Source organism: Mirounga leonina, unplaced genomic scaffold (genome assembly GCF_011800145.1).
Source record: "Mirounga leonina isolate KUSES-001 unplaced genomic scaffold, KU_Mleo_1.0 Mir_151, whole genome shotgun sequence".
In the NCBI taxonomy this organism is placed as follows: Eukaryota; Metazoa; Chordata; class Mammalia; order Carnivora; family Phocidae; genus Mirounga; species Mirounga leonina.
In genome coordinates, this window is record NW_023270377.1 from 88,902,842 (window position 1) to 88,916,496 (window position 13,655).

At 38.9% G+C, this 13,655-nt stretch overlaps 1 protein-coding gene across 1 annotated transcript in view; it reads left to right on the forward strand.

The window, feature by feature from the left end:
- NXPH2 (neurexophilin 2) overlaps positions 1 to 13,655 on the forward strand; it is a 111,245-nt gene extending 97,590 nt beyond the window's left edge. The window contains exon 2 of the mRNA XM_035008123.1: positions 12,775 to 13,655. Coding sequence (XP_034864014.1) covers positions 12,775 to 13,518 — 744 coding nt within the window. The 3' untranslated portion in view covers positions 13,519 to 13,655. The remainder of the gene's footprint in view (positions 1 to 12,774) is intronic.

The following is a 13,655-nucleotide window of genomic DNA, read 5'->3' on the forward strand; positions in this document are numbered from 1 at the left end:
TAGGGAGGAGGTCTAGAGAAAATTGACCCAGATTTGAATTTAGATTTTACTCTTAGTAATAGCGAGATATTTTTCTTCTAAAGCATTTAAACTGTTATGCAACTGAATACAATATATTTTCTTAAAAGCAATTAAAGACACTATACAAAAGATGTATTATCTATATTACATAGGGAGAAAATATAAATACACATTAAAATATTCACAGTTACTGGACTTGAATTTTCTTCAGTTTTCTTAGTTTCATTTTCTAGAATAAACTTCATTTCATAATGAAAAGAAATTTTTTATTTGTAAGGTAAATATGTTATATTATATCATATTATTTGCACTGTATTGAGCAAGTTGTTTTTTGGTGTCAGACCCATTAGAGTATTAGTGTGGAAAAAACAGTCATTTGATAAAAAAAGACTTGATTTCTAGATTTATTGCTGCCTTTCAATACTTGGACCGTAGACAAGCCCTCCTAAGCTCTCTAAGGCTATTTCCTACCCTCCACACCTCACAAAGTAAGTGTAAGAATCAAATGAGGATATTTATGAAGACCGTAATTCTCAGTATAAATGTTAGGAATGATTATTGCAAAAAATAATTTTAACATTATTATCAATTTCATATACACAATGATATGCATTTGTGTTCTTTAGTAAATAGGTATTTTATCATATGGAAATTATCAGTGATTTTATAAAACAGTTATATTGGGTCATAATAAAGCAGCACATTTATGTAGGATCATGTAAAATCTCCAATAGACTGTGAATGTTTGCATTTAAGTCAAATACCATACTACGTATCCAAAACCATTTGAAGCTTTATTTTAAACGAATAAATGTCATGTTTGTTGAAAGAAGGTAACCAATAAGCACTGAACATTTTGAACTGAAAAAGAGAAGGTCAACTAATCGTGGATTTAACCACATCGACATTATACCTTCACAGCAATACCTAGATTAGTGTTTGAATAACTGAGCACTATTACCCAGCCGAGTTGACACTTAAAACTAACCATCAGGGGCCACCTGGCTGGCTCAGTCCATGGAGGATGTGACTCTTAATCTCCAGGTCATGAGTTGGAGCCCCACACTGGGTGTAGAGATTACTTTAAAAAATAAAAATATATAAGAAATTTTAAAACTAACCATCACAGGCAGTATATGCTAATTGCCAGACTAATGGTACCTGAAGACTGAAATATCAATTTCAGTTCAGATTTGATGGTAAAGTACACAGCCCTGCACAAGGGCACTTCTAACCCCCATCTCCTGTCTCTCTCTGCACTCCTCCCCCGACCGTGTTTCCTCATCCCGCATTGAAACTCTGCCAAAAAGGATAGAAATAATGATATCTGGCATTTCTACTCCTCATTTGACTGTTTTTACCTCTGTTGTAACTTTCCTTTTCAAATGTCAACTTTTAGAGGTCAAGACACAGATTCATGGGGCACCTGGGTGGCTCAGTCAGTTCAGGTCATGATCTCAGGGTCCTGGAATTGAGCCCCTAGTCGGGCTGTCTGCTTGGCGGGGAGCCTGCTTCCCCCTCTCCATCTGCCTGCCGCTCCCCCTGCTTGTGATTTCTCTCTTTCTCTCGTTCAAATAAATAAATAAAATCTTAAAACACACACACACACACACAGATTCATGTTGTTTCTCCCAGGCATCTTATTTGAGAAGTATTTGTTTTCCTATCACGTGAAGCTCTTCTCTCTCATTAAAAACTTGGGTGAGGTTTATAAGGACACATGGGTGAAAACAGACAGTACCACTTAGCATGCCAAGGCATTTATTCCTTAACTGCAAAAGGACTATTTTTCGTCTCTTAGATTATTAAAAAAAAAACCTTGTTTGACTTTGCAAAACTTGCAGTAAATGAGACTACATCTGACCCCGTTTCCCTCTGGAAACATGGTCATATCATGACACTTAGCAACCCCCTTCCATGAGGCATCCTCAACATTTGTTTCTAGCCTGTTCATGCTTGTTTAAGAGCCCCTTTTATTCAGCTTGCTAATACAAAATGAAATCTAAGTTTCTTATCACATCATTTCCCCTAAATGTTTACAGAAATTATGGCATGTGCATGCACACATGTGTTTATACACGTGATATTTCTGTGTATCAGAGTGTGTGTGTGTGTGTGTACATTTTTTTGCAGAAGTTGTGTCATTGATTTTCCAGATTACTGTCATCAAGATAAAATAGGAATTGCCATATTTAATCTTAGCAATAAAACTACTGCCAAGCATTGCAATCTAGCTTTTTAGCTCTTACTGCTAAGATTTCTGTCTTCACATTTATGTTTCCTGTTAGTTCCTGTATCAATTTAGAAAAATGTAAAGGGTAGCTATTAAAAGATTATCTGGAAGGTAAAATGAATTTGCTACTTTCAGCAGAAAGGAAAGATGTCCACTGTTTAGCTTTCTTCTCCTAAGCAATCATTTGTTTTCCAACTTGCAAAATGAATTTTGAAACAATGCCACATTATTGCCACAAAATATTAATAGGCACAATTAGTATATTGATACAGGTTTGATTCTACCATCCTTCATTCCCTTTATGTCATTCTTCTTTTAATCTGCTATGACAGTTCAGTAATGGAGACCCAGAAATATGACTTTAGGGCCAGCCAGACTACTAATCATCAATATAACATTGTGTGTTGTCCATCAGATACGTGCTCCTATTTCGTCGGCAACCACAATAATCTGTAAAATTTCTACTCAGAGAAAATGCTTTCCAAGATTCCTTTACAAGCAAAAAATTTAATGGGATGCTGAGTTTGATCATGACAGGGATTTTTTTTTTTTTTTTCCTGCTGAGCAGGTTGTCATTTTAGTTTTAACTACAGGATACAGGACAGAATTGTTAAAGCAATCCAATTATATAAGCTATATCGATGCAACAAAGATGAGGCTTTAGACCACCTTCGTTATTGGCTCTATAATGGGATCTGCAGGCCACCTCTAGGTTGTATAACAGTGGTCACTTTGGGGGTTCTTGGCTTAAACTCATACCCCAAGTAAAATAATTAATGGCCAACTACATGGATTCCATCTTGAACAACATTATAAACAGATCTACTAAACAAACCAGTTCTCCTCCCAAACTGGCACTTATCAATGATTGTCACTCGAAAAGAACATGAATGAATGCTTCCAGGATGTCCAAGGGGGGCAAGCCAGCTGCCTTTAAAAAATATTTGTACAGATTGGTGTCAATTTCTCTCTTGTAGCGTATGCCACTCCTGTTATGAAGGAAAAGCCAATCCTCCCAGCTTGGGACAAATCCACAGGTTTGGGGCATTCAGTTCATTCTGCCTGATCCTGGAAAGTCGAAATTTATTTTTCCTTTAATGGACAGAGGACTACGTATGTTCAGTGCAGTATAAAACAGTTAAGGGTATGGCCTTCCCTGTTAATGGGAGATGATCTATTCAATCTGTGCATTGTGTGTTATATATATTATGGCAAGTGTTTCATGGTAAAGCCGGATAGGCTGTAAATATTTTATATTCAGTGTAAACACAGAAAACTGAAAACATCTTCTTGAGGTATAGATGTCTCTTCAGTGCTATGATTATGGAAAAAGAAAACTTATTTGCTTTGTTTTACCTTTTATTTAGAACATTCATTATTTCTTATGAAAATCATAGATATCAGCCAAATTTGGTGTCTATTAGCATCTTCTCACACACCTAGAAACATAAAGACAAACCTACATTATTTCAGAATATTGTTATTTATCCAGAACATACTTAGTTCATTATCAATCAGCATTGATATATATTGTATTAATTGTATAGTATTATAGGAAAGGGTTATAACATAATCATGGCAATAGTCTGACTCTCCCAGAACCCAAGAATATATACAGTTGACCCTTGAACAGCAGGGGGGCTTAGGGGCGCTGACCTCCATGCAGTCAAAAATCCACATACAACTTTTAACTCCCCTAAAACTGAACTAATAGCCTATTGACTGGATGACTTACCCATAACATAAGCAGTTGATTAACACATATTTTGTATGTTATATGTGTTATATATTGTGTTCTTACAATAAAGTAAGCTAGCGGAAAGAAAATGTTGTTAAGGAAATCATAAGGAAGAGGAAATTCATAATTACAGTCCTCTACGGTACTTATCAAAAAATATCTGCATATAAATGGACCTGCAGAGTTCAAACCCTTGTTGTTCCAGGCTCAATGGTATTATAAACCTTCAGGTTTAAGGGTGAAAGACAAGGCCGGCTAGGGTTGCCACCTTCGAGCACTAGACCTCCTAATCAGGCATTCAGCACTGACTGAACGTTGGAGTCCACTTATGGTTAACAGAAGTGGTCATGTACTTTCAGTTATAAGATGAATAAGTTCTTTGGGTCTAATGTACAGCTTGGTGACTGTAATTGATAGTACTGTGTTGTATAATTGAAATTTGCGAAGAACCCTTTCTTAAGGGTCCTCACCCGCCTCCCCCCCAAAAAGGTAACTGCGAGGTGATGGATGTGTTAATTAACTGGATGCTGGGGATCCTTTCACACTGTAAACATGTATCAAATCATCACATGGAAGACTTTAAATATATTACAATTTTGTTTGTCAATTATACCTCAGTAAAGCTGGGGGGGGGGAAGAAAACGAAAAAAATTAACCTTTCACTAGAAGAAATATAACTGTTGTCTTATAATGTTATCACATTCTCATTAGTAATTATAAACAAATCAATACACAATTTGGATGGAGCAGGAAAAAAGGAGTATAAATACCAAGATCGATTCGTTTTCTTGTCACTGATTCATTCATTATCAACCATCAACTGGTAAACCTTGGATTTCATTTCTCTCATCAGAATAAAGGTTATTAATTACCCAATTCTATTCACTCCCTGCACTGTTGCTCGCCCTGTTTAGGACCAGCACTCTCTACTTCCTGCTGTGCTGATATGTGTAGATATATAGATACAGATATATAGACACAGATACAGATATAGAGATAGAGATAGATTTCCAGGCCCTTCTGACAACTATAAATAAGTGAGCTATTTATGTATGATTGATGCTTCTTTTTCCTGCTCTTCTACAAATCCCATGAAGGCAGAAACTCTATCTGCCCCTTGAGCAATGTGCTCCCAATACCTAGAGCATAAATGCTACACCTGGAAGGCATTCGATCAATAGGTGTTGAGTCAGTGATTAAAGATGAATGCATGCATCTCCGGCCATGGTTCTGTGTCACCTCAATCCTCTGGACTACAGAACTCACCTCATTACAAGTGCCCTGCCCACAGAGCGGCCTCACTCTGATTCACTTTCTACCTCACAATCTCTGTTTTCTCAACCAAGTGCAACTCCAACCTACTCCCCCACCCCCGCCCGACTGTTTTACCATTGAGAAAATGGTCTTGACTGGCCCAGGATGATGGGACCGTAAGTGACAGTGCCAGATTGCCATCCCAGTGCTCTGACCCCAACTCCTTCCCGCAAATCAAAGCATGGCTATTTCTGTGCCTCGTTCTTTCCTGCTGTGATTCGTAACCTATTCTGATTGAATTCCTTGTACCTGCCTCTTTCATTCATTCCATCACTCTTGGATGCAAAGTTCGGGCAAAATCAGCTGCTGGATGATGTGCCAAAAGATTCTTTTCTGCAATGCACGGACTTGTTTGGGACTCCTCATTTTTTTCTCCCAGTCCAGTCATTTGCAAATGCAATGTGGGAGTCCAGTCGCATTCATCTGACCGCAGGGATAGGCAAAAGTCAGTGAGGAAATAAATTTACTCCTGCAAAAGTAAAATAATTTGTGTGGAAATATTTCCAAGCTGTTTCACGCTTCTTACTTTCTTAAACAAGGTGTGTTAATGTCATCCAGTCTGGTCTTGCAAAGTCAGGAGAACTACATATAGAGGTAGCGAGCTTCAAGTGCTAAGCTTCAATTGCTTAAGAAATTCAAGCCTTTCCTCCTCCCCTGGGGTCACATCAGTGAAGAGTCATGGGTGCTACAGGAGCGTGTCAGTTATAATTGTTAAACACCGGATTGGGATAGCGAGGCTGGTGGACATATCTCCTCCGTCGGCATTTCTTCAAATGAAAACACCATCTGTTAGAGGTGCTATAAGATAGAGCTACCTGGGGCGCCTGGGTGGCTCAGTTGGTTAAGCGACTGCCTTCGGCTCAGGTCATGATCCTGGAGTCCCGGGATCGAGTCCGACATCAGGCTCCCTGCTCAGCGGGGAGTCTGCTTCTCCCTCTGACCCTCCCCTCCTCATGCTCTCTCTCTCTCATTCTCTCTCTCTCTCAAATAAATAAATAAAATCTTAAAAAAAAAAAAAAAGATAGAGCTACCTGGACTGATAATGGCGTGGTATATATTGAATGGAATTTGAACCCCAGAAACTCAAAGCTTTAAATGCCCTTCACTTCCTTTCTGTTATTCACTGTGTGTCAAGAAATCTCCCCTCTTCCCCACTCCCCAGCCCTATATAGTGCAGCTAGGGAGAAAAAACAAAGCTGTCACAATGAGGGACATATAGAAAATTATGGCACAGGACTCACTGTCCCCAGATCCCAAGGGAGAGGACATAGTGCCATGTTCATGATCCTGTAGCACCCAGAGTACTATGAATATAGAACGCTATTTTGTGAGGCTTTCTTTCATTAGCTCCATGCCCCTTGCTAAACAGGTGCAAAGAAAGCCCCATCTAAAAGTTGATACTGACTCACTGGGTGTGTAGAGTCAAGTATGGTGGGCGAGCTCCAAACCTGAGAAAAGGGACATTTGAATCTAATACAGTCAGCGTCTCATTCTCTATAAGATATTGATAGAATAAGCTCTTCTGACTGAGCTAGCAGTTACTGAAATGGACCCAGTGTTTAAGAAATTAGTATTAAATAAATACAAAATAACTAATAATGAGGACAGACAAATGTATAGCATGCAATATTGCTGAAATACTTTATAAGGAGCATATGACTTCCTAAACAACTCTGAGTTTATTTTATAATTCAGTGGTGCAATAGTTATAAATTGAAAGTCTTGAGAATTCCTGACTTAAAAAAATAATAATAATAAACCTAAACCAAGTGCCATTGAACTAAATGTGAATTAAACTAAGCTTATGATAACAAAAATGAACAAGCCTTGTGAAAATCCTGAAAGGAAAACTTTAAAGGACGGATCTTCTCTCCCTACGCCAGAATACAAAGAGTAACATCAACAGTAATGAAGTGCGCTGCCAACATGTGCCCTTGAGCTGAAGTGATGAAAATGGCCCTTCCTCCCCAGACCTGCAATCATGAGACAAAAATCAGACAAAGTCAAATTGAAGAACATTCTACAAAATGCCATTAACCCGTACTCTTCAAAATATACAGTTTCATTAAAAACAAGGAAAGACCAGGGCTCCTGGGTGGCTCAGTCGGTTAAGCATCAGACTCTTGGTTTCAGCTCAGGTCCTGATCTCAGGGTCAAGGGATGGAGCCTCGCATCAGGCTACATGCTTGGTCTGGAGTCCGCTTGAGGTTCTTTCTCCCTCCCTTCCCCCCTGCTATCTCTCAAATAAATAAATAAATCTTAAAAAAAAAAAAAAAAAAAAGGAAAAACTGAGAAACTGTCACAGCCAAGACAAGCCTAAGAATTCATGATGACCATAATGTGGGATTCTACATGGGATCCTCGAGTAGATAAAGGACAGGAAGGAAAAACAAAGGAAATCTGCGTAAAGTATGGACTTCATTCATAGTCATGTGTCAGTATTAGTTCATTAGTTGTGACAAGTGTGCTAGAACGTTGGCAGTAGAGGAAATGGGGTGCAGGGTATATGGTAACCCCTTGTATTACACAATTTTTCTATAAACTAAAACTACTCTAAAATAAAATGTTTACTGAAAAGTATATGACAGATATAATTTTTAAAAGGATCTTCTGATATAGTATTTGCAGAGGAAGATGCTTTTTAGTTTATAAATTATTTCCATAATTCGTGACAGTTCTCACATCTGCTCCTATAAAATTCATTGCAGCTTCTCTGCCTCTTGGGAAAAAATGCATTTAATTATCAGCGAAATTCAACTCCAGCTTGTTATGATGAATGATTTGAACCTGTCGGCTTTTTTCCCCCCTAAAAACAAAGAGCTGAAATGAAATACAGTCTCCTTCCTCTACTCCCTTCCTTCCACCTGCTTCATTTAATTGATGAAGGTTTGAGTTTTTGTTAATCTTTTTGAGCGCCTCTCAAAGATGCAGAAACAGCTAATATGATATCATTGTATCTCGCTAATGTGTGTGCTTTGTGAAACTGATACACCCTGCCAAGACATAAATTACTTAAACTTTGATAAATGGGTGGAAATCAAGGAATGTTCAAACAGATAAAGCACAGCAATTCTTCCTTTTTCTCCCTTTTTGAAACTCCATTTTGTGCTTGCAGTTAAATGCTTTTGCATTATTACTGTAATACGATGGGACCAATGGCAGCGGTGATAGCCATCGAAAGCCCCAGCGAATACAAAAATGACCAAAGAGCTACAGCCATGTGTTTTGTCAATAACATCTCACAACGCTGACTTGGACGGAGTGGTTTGCCAACAGGTTCAGAACCACCTCCAGTCTCTCCCAGTATGTCCTTTTGCTGACTCATTCAGTAGGTTGGAATCAAAGATCCACAAACACATTCTGTTGGCAAAGAGAGTTCCCCTGTGCCTGTGATCTGGCTATGACTCAGATGCCAGTGAGACTGGACATATGAGGAAACGATTGATTGATGTTCTGAGGTTGAGAAAGGTGTTTTCTACTCGGTCACTAATTTATCATATGGCACTGAACAAGCTGCTTGATTAACCATTAATCAGTTTCCTGGAGGCCCGAGAGTTCATACAAACCTTTGAAGACAGTTCTTGAATAGGAAACATGGTGCTATCCACTGGACCATGCAAGAGCCATCAGTCATTGAATGCCTTTTGCCAGAGATTGGGCTCAGTAATTTCCATCCATTCTTTTATTTGGTCCTTACAATCAATCAGCAAGGAAGATATAGGTGAGAAAATGGGCTCGCGTCAAACACTCAAGTGAGGGATGTGAGGTCATCAGGCACCGGACCCTTGTGCCTTTTCTACCATGCTCCTTCCATACTGGGAGTGTAGGGATGAGTGTGGAGCAGGGTTATAGGTCGTCCAACCCCTAGTCATCCCTGATTAGGTCTTTGAGGTTAAGCATGAGCCTTGGGAACTTAGATCATCCAACCATCTTCGCAGACCTGGTCTAGGAGAGGGTACCCTCTCAGCAGTGACGCAGTCATCTTAACAAAATATTCCAGGGGGAAGTCTGAACAAGTTAAACCAAAGAGAGAGTGAGTTGGGAGAGGAGGTATAATTGTCAGCTTTTTAGGACAATTAGCAAAATATTTACCCATTTAATTACACTCTTCTCATTATCTGATAACTTTCTGAGATTCGGGTTTAGATTTGGAAATCAGTATTCATGATAACTGTCATGTATTTTATTTTATTTATTTTTTATTTTTTTTAAGATTATTTATTTATTTATTTGAGAGAGAGAATGAGAGAGAGAGCATGAGAGGGGGGAGGGTCAGAGGGAGAAGCAGACTCCCCGCTGAGCAGGGAGCCCGATGCGGGATTCGATCCCGGGACTCCAGGATCATGACCTGAGCCGAAGGCAGTCGCTTAACCAACTGAGCCACCCAGGCGCCCAACTGTCATGTATTTTAAAGTAATAAACAGGGAAGGGTGCTTTCTAAAAGCAAATAATTGCATCTAAGTTATGTTTGATAAAATTGTTTTTTTTTTTTTTTACACTTTAATTTCTTAGGGTAGTCACGTAGGTTTGGGTCAAATTGTTATGACATAAATTACTACAAAGAAAGTCTTCATATTTTTTTAACATTCAATAAACGATCATTTAGTATTATTCTTCTTGTTTTTGTTATTATCATTGAGTAATCTCAGAACCAGCCCAGCAGAAGTCCCAGAGATAAGAGGATTTCTAACATCTGTCTCATAATGGCATCTACAATGAGTAAAAGGCCAATGCCAGTTAACTTGCAAACTTATTTGTCATTGAATGATGGGTTCACTGTTTATAGGTTTTGAATAACGGAAAAGTAAGGAGAAAATCAGACCAAGCACTAAATGAGGAAAAATGATCCAGGTAGAAAAAATTCAGGAAAATGTATAATGTAAAACAAACATTTTTGGGGGGTGGGGGGGGAGATCATGTTGCTGCTGGGAACAAAGAATGTTCTCATACTTCTGAGCAAAAAAATATTTTTGAATGGAAAAAAGGTCTTAGTCCTGCTAATAAAGCATTGATCAGCAGCACTGTGTATAAGGGTAAGATCTGAGATTTTTTTTAAAAACAATTTAGAAGGGGAAAATGCCGGAGTGGAAGGAAAGCAGGAGTGAGGAAAGAAGTTTGTAAGTTGTACCAAGTCGGGGAGTAGAGATCATGAAGTAAGGTTCTTGTGGATGAGCTTTTCAGCAAGTGGAAGGTATGTCTGTCAGCATGGACCAAGCAAGGCACATCTCATGAAATACTGGAAATGGATGGAAAATAGATAGCAGGCTCTGGGCAACAAGAATCACAACCATAGAAAAGAGAAATTAGACCTTGATCAGCAAGGGATTTCTTATCTGCCCGTGTGTCCTTGGACGTCTTGCTGGGGAGAGACTGGCCATGTCAGTTGGACCAGACTTCATCAGTCAGTTCTTAAGAAACTCAAGTCATAATTGAAGCCAGCACTGAACCCCATGGGCTAGTAGCAAAGGATTTGAATGAGATTTGCACATTGTAATTAAGAGTATTCAAAATCAGGGGCGTCTGGGTGGCTCCGTCGGTTAAGCGTCTGCCTTCGGCTTGGGTTATGATCCCAGGGTCCAGGGATCAAGCCCCACCTCAGGCCCCCTGCTCAGCGGGGAGTCTGCTTCTCCTTCTCCCTCTGCCCTTCCCCCCATGCTGTCTCTCTCTTTCTCTTAAATAAATAAATAAAATCTTTAAAAAAAAAAACACACAAAAAAAGACTATTCAAAAGCAGGAAGCTAGCTACAGTGTCAAAAATACCCAGAATATTTTGAGCCAGAAATCCAGAGTAAGGATTCTTCCTATCCTGGTGAATATACTCACCTTTCGACATCAGCAGAAGAAAGAAGTATCAACTCAGGATACCTAAACCCCTAAGAAGGTGGATACAGATTTATGTTCTCAAAATAGTAAGACTGTGCATCATTTCAATTTGCCCTTCTGCCAAATCTTAGTAATTTAAGGGGAAAATTTTTTTTTAAAATACTAGGCATTAAGAAGAAGAGCCTTCAGGAAATTAATCAGAGGCAAATACATATTATGAAACCCACCCCACCCCCACCTCCCCACCCAGAGTACACAAAAAGAAAAAACCCGCAGATACATCGAAGTCCTTGGTTCCTGACTCTAACCTGGTCTTGGGGACAAGGTATAGTGAAAACGGTTTTCACAAAGCTGTATTAGAACTTAAACGCCTAAAGGTCCATGGATCTATAGAAGATAACCTCATGTCATTAAGCTCTACCGTATGTTCGAGTACAATATTTATAATCCAAGCTGTGTCTTCTTTTTTTTCTCAAAAATTGGACTGAAAGCAGTAATTTTTGTAATAATCTGAGACAAGTTGTACCAGGTGCTTTGCCAAGTTTGGAAGGGTTGGGGAAACAGTTCATAAACACAGCTTCACTTCTCTCTCATCCTTTTCATCATGCTGACAGTTTTCTGGAGAATCATTACCAGAGTGGTTTGTGCCATTAGAGATAAGAGGCTATCTGTGTTTCCACTAGAAACCTCTATTTTCCGGACTTTATAACTCATCCATAAATATTCACTCCAGGCAACAGTTTCATATATAATGATTCTGTCCCTCAAAATCAATATTGGCTTAACTAAATGATTTTTAGAAGTTATGAGGACTCTTACACTACAGAAAGAAGAAAAAGAAACATCAGATGCAGATAAAGTACTATGGTTCAGTGGGTGTGATCCGAACCACATTCTGTGGAATCCATAAAACATTTGTATTCTTTCTTAGCAATTCTTTCAGTGTATATAATTCCATTGTAATAAAATTTATCGGATAATCTGTAGTCTGTTATTAATTCAAAATAGATGTTTCCGATTTGTTTCTGTTTCTTTAAGGACCACAAAATTTGAAATTATGTTTTTTCAACTAAAACTTTTGTAGAACTTTCTATTACTATCCACGCTCCTTTTTTTGTTACAGAGTTTGAGATGGAGTTATATCCAAAGCCATGAAATTATTTGACATAAGCCTTTGAATATAAAAATACTCTTACTATTTCCAAGTATACTTAAAAGAGACTTACCAATATTTTACATTCAGATGGTTTCTAGCTTCTTGGTAGAAACCTTCAGCATTCTGGAGTTGTCTTCTACCTGAAAGAGAAGACTTCACAAATTGAATGTTTCTATCAAATGAGATACCAAAATATATTACTTCCTCTAATCCGGAATGATAGTATTGTAAAGATTAGGAAACAGGGACTAAAACCACATCAACCCATTACAATGCAATACTTTCTTCCTAATTTGAATTTTGCACTCACGATTTTATACTGCTTGAAGAGATGCTCATCTTGTTACACTGTTGAGGCCAGCTGTGTGTGTGAAATGCTATTTATCAAGAATTGAAGTAATACTGCAAGCACTTCTCCTGTGCTTTGGCTTTAAAATGTGTGCCCAAAGCCTAAACTCAAATTTATTTCTCTTTCTTCTTTTCAAACAGCTATTTTGTGACAGTAAGAAGGTGGTGCATGCCACAGAGGGGCTGGACTGGGAAGACAAAGATGCTCCCGGGACATTGGTTGGAAACGTGGTGCACTCAAGGATCATCAATCCTCTGCGCCTGTTTGTTAAACAGTCTCCAGTCCCAAAGCCTGGACACTTGGCGTATGCGGACAGCATGGAAAACTTTTGGGATTGGCTGGCCAATGTCACGGAGGTTCAGGAGCCATCGGCAAGAACTAAACGGAGGCCGATAGTAAAGACGGGAAAATTTAAGAAGATGTTCGGGTGGGGTGACTTCCATTCCAACATCAAAACTGTTAAACTCAACCTCCTCATCACAGGGAAAATTGTTGACCATGGAAATGGAACCTTCAGTGTTTATTTCCGACATAATTCCACAGGCCTAGGCAATGTTTCAGTGAGTTTGGTACCCCCCTCCAAAGTAGTGGAATTTGAAGTTTCCCCGCAGTCTCCCTTGGAGACCAAGGAATCCAAATCTTTCAATTGTCGCATTGAATATGAGAAAACAGATCGGGCGAAGAAGACTGCCCTGTGCAACTTTGACCCATCGAAGATCTGCTACCAGGAGCAAACTCAGAGCCACGTGTCTTGGTTGTGCTCTAAACCCTTCAAGGTCATCTGCATTTACATTGCCTTTTACAGCGTTGACTATAAACTTGTGCAAAAAGTCTGTCCTGACTACAATTACCATAGCGAGACTCCATACTTATCTTCTGGCTGAATCTCTCCACAGTGATATAAACGAGAGGTGAATACATATTTAATTAGAATGACCAAGAACCAAGCCCAGCTCTTCATGGTAAAGGATCCCTTTTGTTTCTGGCAGTGAACCTCAGTTCCCTATTAGGTTTTCAAATT